Source organism: Argiope bruennichi, chromosome X1, assembly GCF_947563725.1.
Source record: "Argiope bruennichi chromosome X1, qqArgBrue1.1, whole genome shotgun sequence".
Taxonomy (NCBI): domain Eukaryota; kingdom Metazoa; phylum Arthropoda; class Arachnida; order Araneae; family Araneidae; genus Argiope; species Argiope bruennichi.
This window is the reverse complement of record NC_079162.1, coordinates 49225017-49239859: the sequence shown is the minus strand read 5'-3', so window position 1 is coordinate 49239859 and position 14843 is coordinate 49225017. Positions and strand designations below refer to the sequence as shown.

Sequence of the window (14843 nt, the reverse complement as noted above, 5' to 3'; positions counted from 1 at the left end):
CCATATACTTGAAGTGATGTTTCATCCATATGACAAAAGTAACCTCGCATATTGACGTTACTATCGGTGTCTTTTTCTCCTATAGTAAAATGTGCTACAGATTTCAAGATAAAATTGCGGGATGGAATGCATGAAATGCATTACACGAATGATTCCATTGAGGGTGTAAAATTAATGTACGAGTGCTTGTATCCTTCTTGACACGACACTTTAAAAATGACAAAAGTGCAACATATGATCTTTGCTCGGTGCCAAGGAATATGACTCTTGGTAAAGGGTTCCTCATTTTCAATATTCCATGTGTTCTTTTAGGAAAATTCAAATTGCTGGATACTTTTTGAACTCTTCTCGTTCTCTTCAAACTTCTTCCATATCCCATGCATTGAGTTCCCTTGTATTTCATGTTCATAAATTCTGGCATGCTTTAAACCATAAGTGAAACGGTGATTCTGATTCACGATAAACCTTTATTACCATAATATTTTGCCAGAAAAACTGAGCAGTCAATTCCTGCTTGAAATATGGTTCCAAAATATTCTAAATTTTGAAAAGATGTCATCGTTTTATATATACTAAGAAGAGTTTTTTGTTTCTTCATACATAATTAATATTCAAATAATTCAAATTAAAATATAAGAATTTTAGGAGCATTTACTATTAAACGTGGTGGAACCTAGCGATTTGTGTAATATCTGTAATTCTCATTGTTTTATTATTATTATCGGGCTCTGTTGAGATTTAGTTATATTAGCATGCTTTTCCATTCATTTGAATTTTCGATATTTAAATTAAATTATTTTGATTCAAGGAACCTGTAACATTTTTGCGTTTCCTTTTACAAATGAAAGACTGCACAAGGTGCAAATATATTGAATTGGGAAACAGTTTTTGAATTATTGAATTGGGAATATATATTGAATTGGGAAACAGTAAAGAGAAAAAACTCAAATATTAAATGAGTTTTAGAGCAAATATTATTGCAATGACTTTTCAGTTATGTTTGTAAACATTAAATATCACTGCAGTTTCTAATAACCTTGGTTTTTATTTCCTTTTCACATGGTACTCAGATTGATAGCTGCTGCCTAATGGTAAATCCTCGAATTAAGAACTTCGTGAGTTAGAATAGGTGCCATGGAAAATCCGTTGTGCAGTTTAAAGCTGTCATCGTAGATCAAACATTCTCTAGTAGGTATTATAACGAAGTCTGTAGAGAGAAGTGCATTCTCAGTTGTCATCTTTGTCAATCGACAATCGTTCAAATTTGTAATAAACATCTCCGAATACCAACTGCTCAGTTTCAAAATAAATCGTAAATAAGAACAGTATTAAATCAAGTCAACAACTAGTTAATTTGGGTGGAATTTTCTCATAATTGCGTGGAAAATTTTCCTCGAAGATAATTTTACTACGAATATACAGTTAAGTCAATCTCCAAAATATAGCCAGTTTAAATTAATCGACAAGATTTTAACCATGTCAGACAAGCCTTCATTATATTTCAAGAGGAGGGGTATCAGATTAATGCATTAACATAGAATAGATTATTATATATAGTTAGGAAAATCAAGCGACTTTATGGAATATTCTATAACCGTCTCAGAATATCAATCGGCTATTAATTATGCTAATCCTTTAGTTCATTAGTCTTTTCAGATTTTCTAGTTAAAATTTGTGGAAAGCTATTAAATTACAAGGGAATTTTATTTGAACAAATTTGTCTAATGGTAATTACACGTTTTCGTACTGAAGCCACTTAGATCTGGAAGCAGTCTTGTCTTTGGGGTCAGCGATTGTACATTTAAGACTCGATTCCATCAAAGACCCGCTGTGTATGTGTATCTCGTGTACATTTAATTTGATGTCGAAGGTCAAACACCTACCCGCTGGTGGGGTGCGGAAATTTTTAAAGGGATGTTGTCTCATTTGTCGTCATCCTCGTATGATTAGGGTTAATAATTATGAAGTTCGCCCCAAAGTAGCCCTCGAATACTTCCAGAATGAAACTTAAAAGGAATTAACTGCTTTTGAGCTGATGAATACTGTCTCGGTTTGTTATGAATGTAATAACATGTCAAATAATAAGTATTTTTTATAGATTTTAATGCTTTTTAAACTAATTTGAAATGATTATCAATTGTACTAGCTCAAACTTGTATAGAAAATAGTTTTTGTATTTTATTTCCCTTCATGATCTGAAATAATATCCATAAGTTCGGCTGCCGAAAGTTTCTATATAATATTTGACATATGCATCTCTACTAACAATAAATATGAATGTGTATCTATGTATAGATTCCCTGCAGGATAGATCATTTGGCCTAGAGCTACCAAATTTGGCTCTAGGTCAAATGGTCTATATATACCATGAATGATAGGAATATATCCCTCTGAATGATTCATATTTTAAAATTTAATAGATATTCAGTGAAATCATGCCGTTTTCCACAATAAATCTAAACCGGATCGCTCAAAACGAATGAAATTTGTTACGCAGTTTTTAGATTAAGATTGTAAATATGCATCAAATTTGGCCATAATTTGTCAATGAAAATTTAATTTGTTTTTCTTTCTGTATATATATGAATCAGAATATTGAATGAACATGCTGTTAAATGAGAGGTTCTTGGAACTTTTCCCTCTCACAACCCTATTTCCATCGGAAAAATAGTGCAGCTACTCCCAAGTAGAAAAATAAAGAAAATTGGACTTTAACTCATGATAATTAAATTGAAATTATGTAAAAATAGTTTTTAGAAAGTCTTAACGGATTTTTTTTAGTCAGTATGAGTTTCTTAATGAATTTTGCTTGGAAAAGTTCAAACTTCCGAAAGGAACACCTTTAAAGAATTTTATAAACTTAATGTTTTTCCGAAATACTTCACCCTCCCATGTTTGCGATCTACAGTTTTGAAAACCATGAGAAAGTTGGTACTGACTATTTTAAAGTTAAATAAAAGTACATTTTAAAATTATTAAAAACCTAAAAAGCCGGAACGAGTTGGAAGAGATTTCGAAATTGGATTTTTTAGCAAGAATTATACATCTGTACAGAATTTTGGACCAAACCTGCCAAGTTTGTATTTTTGCGTGTTTTTATGTTGTTGTTGTTGTTTCTTATGGCATTTGCCATGGACAAGCCCACTGTTACGAAGACAGCGATTTTAAGCCGGTGGGGGAGCGTCTCTTGTTTTTTTAGTAGCGCCAACTAGGGCCGAGAGTACGACTTTACTACTCACGCATCACTCATTCGCTTGCTGAACCCCTTTTTACAGGAGGGCACATTCATACATCTCACAGATAGAACAACGGAAGAACAACCATGCCCAAACCGGGACTTGAACCCAGGACGCCCAGATCACGGGGAAGACGCGCTACCCCTATGCCAGGACGCCGGCGTATTTTTCTGTAAATGAACATGAGAATTCAAAGACGCAATAAGCTAGATGGAAGAAATGATGAGGATGCGAAAATTTTAAATCCCTGGATCCACTTACTCTTATTACCCTTCTGAGTTTACACTATAAAGGATGGCAAATGTTTTACCGACGAAGAATTTTTTAAAGATAATAGGAAAACTTGTAATCTTTAGTGATGTGTTGATTAACGTCATCAATTCTATGTATAATTTCATATGATAGAATATATTTGCTAGAACTTCATATTTTCTCTGTAACGATAGATTGTACTTAACTTCAAAAACTTTGCAACCATAATTTTACCCTTAAATGTTTTACTGTACATATCGGATTAGATTGTTCAAGTGAAACAATTTGATAATCTTCACGCTTTTATGGTGAATCTGCAAAGCTAATCAATATACAGAAATAAGAACGTGAGAAATAACTACAGAATTCACATATGTCATGCATAAAATCTAATAAAATAAATTGTTGAGTAACTTAAAGCTAAACAAACATAAAATTGCAGAAACAAAATTACTACAAAAAGAGATAACACAAATTTCCTGGCTATGTGAATATCTCAGTGCATTTACCTCTCCTGCTGTAAAATATGTTTGCGCAAAATTGTGAGGCATCGCGAGCATTTTCGGCATAGAAATAAGACAGGCAGGCAATGAAGAAATAAGCTATACTTGCTAATCTAATTTCAAAAGCGTTATATAGTTGAAATTTCAAAGCACATGCTTGTGGTTTACTTACGAAATAGTGCAACAAGAAATGTAAAATTTGCATTAAGTTTAAATTATGCGTATTGAAAAATTAAATAAATGGAAAAAATGGCTAAAATTTAATTGGAAAAGCAACCGCAAAGTTTTACTTCTAGCATAGATAAAATAATCTACCAAAGCTACTAAGAAAGCAATAAAATTATGTAAAGATAATAAAAAAGGTATGATAGATGAAATGATGTTACTATTCCTTGAATTTTAAGTGAAATGTTTATTTTTTTCTTAAAGAAATGAAATATTTACTTTTTCAAAATGATTTCATTTTAAAGCTGCCAATTTTATTAATTTACAAAGTTAATCGTTTTACTGAAAATACAATTTAAAAATGTGTCAGTGCCAAATATTTAAGTGGACAAATAAGCATTGAATTTCTAATATTTCTAAGTTTTTAATAGAAAATATGAATTTTTAAAATTTTTCTTCGCTTCTAAAATAAAGTTTATTTTAATTTTTACTATTTCAAAATGATTTCACTTTAAAGCTGTAGATTTTATTAATTTACAAAGTTAATTTGTTATTCGTTTTACTGAAAATGCAATTTAAAAATGTGTCAGTGCCAAATATTTAAGTGAAAAAATAAGCATTGCATTTCTAATATTTCCAAGTTTTTAATAGAAAATATGATTTTAAAAAAAATCTCTTTTCAAATAAATTAAAGTTTATTTTAATTCTTACTATTTCAATGAATGCTTATGAAAGTATGTAAACAATTATATATAATATACGATGCAATAAACGAATTTGAAAACTTAGACTTTGTCTTAATAGGAAATATTAATGGATCGAAGTAATTCGAAAATTAATTCTAATATTTTATTCATAGAATTTTAAACATTTTTATAAGTGCTTTTAAAATTTTTAGAGGATTGCTATACGAAGATATATAAATGTTTGAGAAAATGCACAGTTAAATAACGAATTTGAGAATAGTATATAGTTAACTGAATCGGCGGATAATTTTAAATACGAGCTTTTAAAGACTTAGACGGAAAATCAAGATTTAAAAGTCTTTCTAAATTAAAGATTTAAATCTGTTAGCAAAAATATGCACTCAATATTTTTTAATCTCAAACTAATTTTTCAAATAAATTTCACCTTTTGAATATTTACAATAAAAACAGTTTCTTCTTTTCTGTTTAATTTTACTTACTTTATTGTTTGCTTTAAACTTCGGAGAAAAAGGCTTCTATCTATTGTTGAGAAATAATCGATTAGTTGAGAAATAATCGTAATATTTAGAGTTCCTTCTTATTTTAAAAAAATATAAAAAGGAGAATTTTAGTATAATTTTAAAATTAAATTGAAAAGCAATTTCAGCGAAATGTTATGAGAACTATAAGTGTCAAAGAAATTTTCTTCAATTTTATGATAACAAAATTAATGATTATTGTCGAAAAACAAAATAAATATATATCTTTATATCTAGAAGAAAGAAGTGGGGAATTTTTCTTTTCCTCTAAGATTCAGTGAAATTCGGAAAATACATTTATCAAAATAAGTCTTGGAAATATGTATTAAAGTAGATAATTATAAAGTGGAAATTTTTCTACTATTACTGACCTATTTCATTTTGTTTAGGAAACGCTGCAAGAAGCTTATTCCATAATTAATATTTATTTATTTTAATGAGAGAATTTTAAACTTTTCAAATGAGATCTTTGTAATAAAACTCTTACTTTTTAACTGTGCAAAGTATATTATTATATCAAAATGAAAAAATAACCAGAAATTTATATTTTTAATTTTTTTTTCAATTAAGATCATTTTTGAAAGAACTGATTGCTTATACGTTTCTGATTATTTTATACAATCTTAAAGTTTAAAGAATCATTTTCGAAATAAAAATATTAATTATTGTTGTTCTCTTTATTTCCAATTGTTCGAAGAGGTTTTTTTTTTTTTTTTTTTTTTTTACAATTCTTCCGATTGAATTAAATAAAATCAATAAAAGTCGTAAGTTTTGCTAACAGATGGCGCCATGTTACACATTAAGTAACTTTCTGTATTCTTGGCGAGGCCGTATTATTTCCAAGATTTTCTTTTAATGTATTAAAAAAAATTCTGAACTTTATAAAAGAAATTATAATTTTTAGTTTTAATATAATTAATATAAACTCTTAAATAAAAATGTTTTAATGAAAAAAAATGTATGAATGAATGCAGAGTTTCGATAAAATATTATAAACAGCATTTTAAGATGAAAAAAATAATAATAATTAAAACACTACTCTAAAAAATCTCAGCTACAAAATAAGATAGCGAATTTCCTGTATTAATAGAAGTTATTTTTATTTAAAAATGACTCCCGGGTCATATTACGTTCCTTTCATTCTGGATTTCATATCAGAATGTAATATTTAAAGTAAAAAATTGGAAAAAATAACAAGCTGATTTAGAAAAATTGATTAGAAAGTGAAAAAAAAAAAACCCAAGTGGATAAATACACTTTGAATATAATGCAATCAATTCTCCTCTCACCCCCCCCCAAAAAAAACCGAAATTCATTTAAATTTTAAGTAATAAAAATTGAGAAAGTATTTATCCTAACTTAAGGAGTCAATTAACATTTATTAAAATGAGAAACATTCTCCTCTAAGAATATATATTCATTTGCTATATGAAAAATAGGAAAACTATGAGCTTTCGATGCACGAAAAGCGTTTTATTTCTCATATAAAAATGTTTAATTTAAAAAGAAAGAATATGTAATCCCCCCCCCCTTAATAGAATTGTAATAAGGAATAATTCAAAAAAGAAAATTATTTAATTCATCCTATTTTTATATATTTGAATTACTAGAACTAGAAACTTTAAAAGTTATAAAAGAATCTGACTAGTTAGAAATTATTAACTTACCACGAGAAAAGGGTCTAACTGCTTATAATTTTTTCAGTTTCTCGACACTGGACAGTGATAGAAAAAACACCTGCAGAGCTTTAATCTTAAGTTTTAAATATGAAAAAAATTATGTAAAAGAATATATTTTGTTTCTAAAAGATAGTTAGAAATGTTATTTAAAGAGAAAGGAAGGAAAAAAAAATTACAAGAGAGCTCTTTTTGAAATTTTTTAAAAATCTGTCTGCCTGCCTGCCTGTCGTATTTCGCATCTTTATTTAATTGAGTCAGTGAGACCACATACTCCATGATGAGATATAATATGCTCATATTTTAGCATTGTATACGAATAGTTTATTTATGAAATTATTTTTCGAAAAAATAAAAATGTGCACAACTTTTCGTTTGATTCTTTAATTCAAAACATTTTCTGACATATAATCCTAACTTCTATAGACAAGATATTCAAAATTAAATATTTCTATAAGTTATTGCTGATTTAGAATGTATGGATAAACTAAATGCATTTTGTAAAGAGGAAAGACATAATTTTAAAGTAAAAATGATAACAGTAGATTCATGCTTTTTGCCCTCTTAAATTTATAAATTCAAAATTTTGAACGATTTAGTTTGGGATTCAAAAACAGGCAACAAAAAAAATTACCATTTAATTTCCTAACCTCTCTTTAGTATAAAAAAAAAAGATTTTTTAAAGAAATTATTGTATCATTTTTTTTATTCCTGTTTCACCCAACCACTATACTTCGGTGTCCAAAATGAATGTGGTAAAAGAAAATATATAGTATAAAATTTGCTTCAGGTTGAAACACAAGTTTGCGAATCACTCCAACAGTTTTATGAATGGAAAGAGATGCATTTATTTGGATATTATGGAAATATTGAATTACATAAACAAAATACTGAAGCCAAACACGGAAGAAAAAAAAAAGATGAAACTATAATATGAGTTTACACTGAAGAGAAAGCGTAGAGCAGCTGTTTCGTCTACGCGAGATTTACAAAGCAGATGATAGCTTCGTTTTTTTTTTAAAACTGAGAACGTTTTTTTATTGATGTAACTATTTATTTGGATATTATGGAAATATTGAATTACATAAACAAAATACTGAAACCAAACACGGAAGAAAAAAAAAAGATGAAACTATAATATGAGTTTACACTGAAGAGAAAGCGTAGAGCAGCTGTTTCGTCTACGCGAGATTTACAAAGCAGATGATAGCTTCGTTTTTTTTAAAAACTGAGAACGTTTTTTTATTAATGTAACTAATAAGAATGCCAAATAGGCACTATTGGAGCAAATTAAAATAAAATCATGATATTCTGAACTGGAATTTCTTTACAGTTGGTACGGTTGCTGCTCCAACAGAATTTCTTTTGCCAACAGGATGGTACATGTGCTGTACAGCTATACAAATGATATTTTACTCTTCTAAAGGAAATAATTTGCTTTTCTTTTAATCCTTTGCTGGATTTAATCTCCTATCCTGTACAATTTTCCAATGATGTGTTGAACATATTGATGTCTAATGAATGAGAGCAATAGCCATAAGGATTATTGAAAAGTGTCACGGAATTTTTTCTCCTAATGACATAAACAAGGGGTGAATTTACTTTTCTTTTCCAAAACTCCATTGAGAGAATTTTTTGAGATAACTTGAAAAAAGATTCGCCAGCTTATGGTCTAAAGCAAGCGAGCCGAATGCGCGGCCTGGAAAGACTATCTTTGAGATTAGTAAACATAACAATATGTAATGAAATTTTTAGTAAAAATATTCATAGTTTTACTTCTATATTTTGTGATCAAATTGCTATTAATAACGAACCACATACTGGCAATGACCGATTACTAGTGTCATGTCGGAAGAAAAGTTTTATATCGATTTTCTAGATACATATAGAATCCGTATCTCATCATATCACCATTCGAAATTCATTATTGAGATACAATGCTATTAAGATTTGAGGGTAAAATTTCGTAAAGCTTGGATGCCTGAATTCTGGAAATATTTGTCAGTCGTTTAAAATCTCTCCAAAATTAGCATATGAAATTAATTACGTATATAATATTTATCAGCGCAAGAAATTATTTATATTTTGGAAGCAAATATGTCTTCTGTGAAACCCAGAATACTAATATTCATCCTAGGTCAGTTTTAAAAGAAATCCCTGAGGTTAAGATGCCCTCAAATTAGAAAAGATGTTAGAAGAGAAGAGAGGCAAAATGTCAAGCAGGAAACTTTCAACTTTTTTTTATGTCTTTCCTCTTTTTTAATTTTGTGTCTCCGAAATGCATCTGCATTCCAAAAGAAAAAAAAATCACGGCCTGTATAAATATAGACCTTGTTTTCTTGGTCCTTGCTAGCAGACATATTTAGATTTTATTATTTACTATTTAAATTTCAAAAATATTTTAAAATTTCATGCTATTTCTAAAAACACGAGTACACTGTAAATGTAGCATCTATTAAAACGGTAATCAATTCAAAGTTGAAAACTGATTTAAAAAAAATCAGTTAAGAACGTCATTCGAATTTTGCTAATTCTAAGAAAAAAGAGATTTAATTGCAAGACGTAGAGTGGTCTCACATTTTCGATGCCATTTTTTTATTTTTTTATTTCTCACAATAGTTTCACTGAACACTTTTTTCAGGCAATGCAGGAGAGGACTGTGCTTCTTACCTGAGATAACATAGTCAGGAAACCTTTGTTTTCAGCCGCTTCTACAGCCAGAATCTCTTGCTAAGGGGAGAAAAGAGAAAAACACAAATATGAAAAGAAGATAGTTCTGATTTTGAAAGATTTTATGTTTTGAAACATAGTATTTTTAGGTTCAACAATAGTTTTTTAGGGGACATTCTTTTGACTTAGATAAATTTAATTGAAAGTATATTACATACGGTATGAGTAACCTCTTAAAAAATAAAATAGAGGTAAGTTGTGAAATAAGTAAAGCAACAGAGTAATAATATTAAAATTCTAGAAATAATCAAGTAATAGTTACAAAAATAATGAAAATACAAAATGAATCGCAGTTTTTAATAATGTCAATATCTTGAATAACCTTTGTCGTTAACAAAATAATATATCAAGTCAAAATACAGTTTTAAAATAAGGATTAGGGCATATGAAATTTAGTAGAGATTTTACTTTAAATTGCATTAAAAGTGTTAAAAAATTCTGAGATTACTTGGATACTCAATATAAATTAAACTATATATACAAGACGTTTGACGAAATGTGGACCCATTTCAAAATTAAAGGTTCATGGAAAAAATAACTAGTGACTGTGTTATTTTTTCGATGTTATGTATTTATTGTTCGCTCAGCCCTTAAAGTTTTATTTTATTACGATTGTTACTCGCAAAATTCAACAGATTGCGTTAGATGTGGCGTAATGATGACTGTATCAGAAAATTACAAACATTAGTCATGCCATCCGTACAGTAGAAGAACGCTTTTTTGATACGGGAATATGTGAAAAAAATATGAGATATACGATTATTTGTATCATACGCCTTGTAGTAATTTGAAGAATTAAATTCATAACTCCTCAAATGTTTGCAAATACAATACATGGCTGGAAATTGATTATTACTTTGACATACTACGCGCAACTAAGGAATATTGCATCGAAGTGTATCACTTTTACCTTAAATAAGGTACTTTTGTATTTTTATTGTGTTAGTAAAGGTATTTTGTTTCTATACCTTTTAATTTTTTTTCATAAAATTTTTATTGAGTCTAATATTCTGTTTTAAATATGGAGATAAATTTTTTAATGGTCGACTTAAAGAACATTCATTCAGATGTTTTTTACTGTATTCTTTTAACTTTAAAGCATAATTTTTCTATACAATTCTAGATTGCTTTGAATGATTGTTAATAACCTAGCTAATTCTTCTGAAAGTAAATTCAATGCGAAATTTTTTATTGCTTAAAATGAAAGCCGCCGCATAGTGGATATTTGTTGCTATTTAATGTGAATTTGTATATTTAGTCTGTACACAAGGGAAGAGTGATTTTTTTTATTTTATGAAAAATATAGAGTTTCTTGAATTTGAATTTTCTACAGATATTAATAAATTTCTGCAATTCAGAAAGTATTACCAAATTATTTAATTAGAGTGTTTGATAGAATTTTGCACAGAAACATAATTTTGCCATAATTTATTTTTAACAACAACTTTGGTGCAAAGTGGAATGAGAAAATGCAATATTAAATGCCTTCTTAGATAATACATTGATTAGATATCCTACAAGATGTCTTTCAGGCGGAATTCACTGAATTGATTTGCTTAAATAATGATTTTTTATTATTTGAGGAAGAATTTTGCAAAAACGTGTGATCTTATATAGGAATTTCGAATGTAGTAATATCTAATTGTCTGATACTCTCCAATTAAGTTAGTTACCAATGACTGAATGTTACCACTGATGTAAACATTTCAAATATTTAACAAGGTAATTACATTAATCGAAATAAACTGCGCATGCAAAATTAATGTACTGTACTGTGGCTATGAATGCTGTCAATACTCTGCAGTTGAGAATCTATTTGTTGTGCGGAGATAATACCCTTACTGTTACGATGCGTTGATAAGACGTAAAGTTAGGTCTGCTTCAAAGAGACAGATAATGAGAATCGAATGTTGCAGCTCGTGGTAATTCATGAGGGTATCATTAACTATCTAATTAACATATTAACTTAGATGAAACACTCCATGCTATAAGCAATGCAATACAGTTTAGGTTAACCAAGGCAACTTGCTAAATTCACGAACGTTGTAGAGTTAAATAAGTTGGCTAACTTTATTTTGTAGAAACTAAGCACTCTATAGGGAGAAACTCGGTAATATCTCGGCTTGAGAATTTTATGGTGTGAAATTAGAAATGCATATCATGAATATGGTATCAAATTTCATTCGTAATCTAACTACTTAATGTTTCTCGTAAATACAGAAAACATTTGCAGTAAAACTAGAGAGAAATATTAGACATAGTTGTAAATTTATTGTTATTCGGGTATTTTATCCAAATATGGTGCGTATTTTGTTCTATTAACAGAAAACTCAATTAATATCCAGCTCTGCATCTATGCTTGAAAACAATTCATACGACCAATTTTTAAAATATAAATATGAAGTTTATTAATATATGATGTAGAATTTAATGCTGTTGATTAAGAATTTATTACAACTCCCTAACTAGAAATATTTTTATAATTTTGAAGATAAAGAGCTAATTAATTATCTTTCATGACAAGTAGTGTTTTCCCCCCTTCAATTTCTGCTTTTCACTAATTAAATCATGAATAAAAAAAGTATATATAATCAATGTCTACATTAGAGTTTTTCAAGACTAAGCAGATGGCATTTTTAATTGAGTACATCGCATTTTAGTGTAAAACAATAAACATGCAGCATATTAATTGAAAAGTTTCCATTAAGATAATTATTTTTTCAATAAAAATCATAATTTCTTGCTAAGGTTTCGGGAACCTTTTGGAAACTACTGATATATTTTTTGTACCGATATTCTGTTAGCATCATCTTTTTGTTGGTACACTTTGCATCATGTTTATCATAGGAATGCACAGATGTTATTTTAATATATATATGTTTCTAACAGAATGCGCTGCACTGAAAAAGTTACGGTTTGTCTCCTCGTATATTAAAGATATAAGGAAGATATTAAACTTCTAGGAGGAAATTCAAAAATTCACGTTAAAGACGCTAAATAATTTAGAATAAAACATATTGTAGCTTTTAAAGTAGATTGTTAATTATATTAGACTTGCTTAGAAAAAAATGTTATTTTAATACAAAATTATATTTAAGGTAAGCCTCGAGAAATTTAAGTATCTAGTATTTGGCTGTAAAAATCATAGAGAAGTTTGCGCAAAGGCAGATAAGAAAAAATAGAAATTAATTTTGTAGAGCGATCCTTTCTATATCTTACCTTTTTTAAAATTCAAGAATTATTTAACTGAAGAATTTAAAAAAAGTAATAAAGATATTTAGAAGCATTTTAAAGTGATAATTATAATCTGGGATTCAATGCAACTTACATTACCTTATGCTTCGTAGCGGTGTTTCGAAGTATTCTTAAAAAGAAATGAAGTTTAGTAAAAAAGAAGAAAATAAAGATATAATTTTTTTCTAAGCAATACTCACCTTCATTTTTAACTGAATAAAGGCACATTTTTACATTAATAACTTTTTTAATTGAGCTAATTGCTTCAAAATTCTTAATTTCAATTTTAAAAACAGAATAAATGGTATCGTCCATAAAGGCATACAAAGGCCCAAATATAAATATGCGAATGATATGAAATTGTGACTGTGTGAAAATTTTATAAAGCATGAGTTAGAATTCTAGTAGTTACTAGGAAATTCAGCTTCATTATCACTTGTAAGTTGAATTAATACATTAATGACCATCAACATTTCAGCGGTTCTGAAAGTATCAAATTGTGAAAAAGGGAAGTATTTGTTCATTCAATAGTTTTCAAACCAACAATTTCTTTTTTAATAATTTTATTAAATTATTAAAATATCCTTAAATCATACTAAATTTTTAACAGACAATAGTTTTCGTCATAACTAATTATGGACCATTGCTATAATGAATTAAATAATTAATATTCAAATTTTGTACAGTGAATGACAATTCAAGCTGTAATTGCTCAGAAAACTACGAGTTATCATTTCACATCTGTATGACGTAATGCATTTAGGATTATTGAAAGAGTCGGTGAAATAAAAAACTTTTATATCCGAATTTTTATTCACTAAATTTTGGGTATTGATGTCCTTTAAGGAAGCAGAGATTGCTTTCTGAATCCTCTTTTTAATCATTTATTTTTAGGTGGGCTTTTATCTGTTGGTAGCCTATCACAAGAAATTTATTTTCTAATATCTAATAATGACGACAGATGGCAGCCCGAGTTCCTGGAGGTGGTTTTTGCTTGTAGACTTGCACACGAAGGAAAAAAGTATCAAATCTACAACTTAGTTAAAACTAAAATGTATTTCAATCATGTTCAGATCTATTTTATTGAGAGGGGTGGAAGGGTACCGATACATTATGCGTCTTTTACCTCACTTATAACTTGAGTTGTCAGTAACTATTATTATATCAATGCGCATAAAAGAATATTGCCATGCGTTTGACGTATTATGGCTTTTCACGATGGCAGTTTCATGCTTCAGTAAATCTCAAGATTCAAACCAAAATTCCGGGAGAATCAATGAAGCTATTGTATTCAACTACTAAAGTTGCAACCAACAAAAAATTTCTACATGTAATCTAACTTGTATTACACTGTTTGTGCTAACTTGTGTTATACTAACTGTCTTATATTTGTCAGTTTTGTTTACAAATAAAAATAATTTTAAATATCAATTCCTCACTTTTTTTCATTAAATATATTTTTCGAATGCATTTAATTTGGACGCAACTCATACTTACCAGACATTTAACTTCTGGTTCGATTCGATGTTTGTATTTCTAACCTGTACTTAGTAGAGCGACCCGGAACATATGCTAATGTAATAAATACGTAAGCGCACTTACCTAATACCGGAAGAGGCACTTATACATGCATCTGCATTCACCATTAATTCCCTAGTTCGTCCGGGATCGCTCTACATTGCTCATGCTTTAATGATTAGATGCTAAATTGCGCAGCTTGCTAGAAATACAATTACATAGATATGATCTTATTTGTGCGATGTTTCCTCACCAAACTTCCAGAAAGTAAAATGAATACGAAATTAGGGATTGTCTCTTTTCT

At 28.6% G+C, this 14843-nt stretch overlaps 1 protein-coding gene across 5 annotated transcripts in view; it reads right to left on the bottom strand.

Moving 5' to 3' along the window:
* LOC129958594 (nucleolysin TIAR-like) overlaps nt 1-14843 on the bottom strand; it is a 1061871-nt gene that overhangs the window by 29209 nt on the left and 1017819 nt on the right. For 3 of the 5 annotated variants that reach the window (XM_056071175.1, XM_056071176.1, XM_056071180.1), the window contains one exon: nt 9728-9787. The exons of the other annotated variants lie outside the window; for them this stretch is intronic. In XM_056071175.1, the coding sequence (XP_055927150.1) occupies nt 9728-9787 (60 nt within the window). The remainder of the gene's footprint in view (nt 1-9727; nt 9788-14843) is intronic. 5 annotated transcript variants of the gene reach the window in all.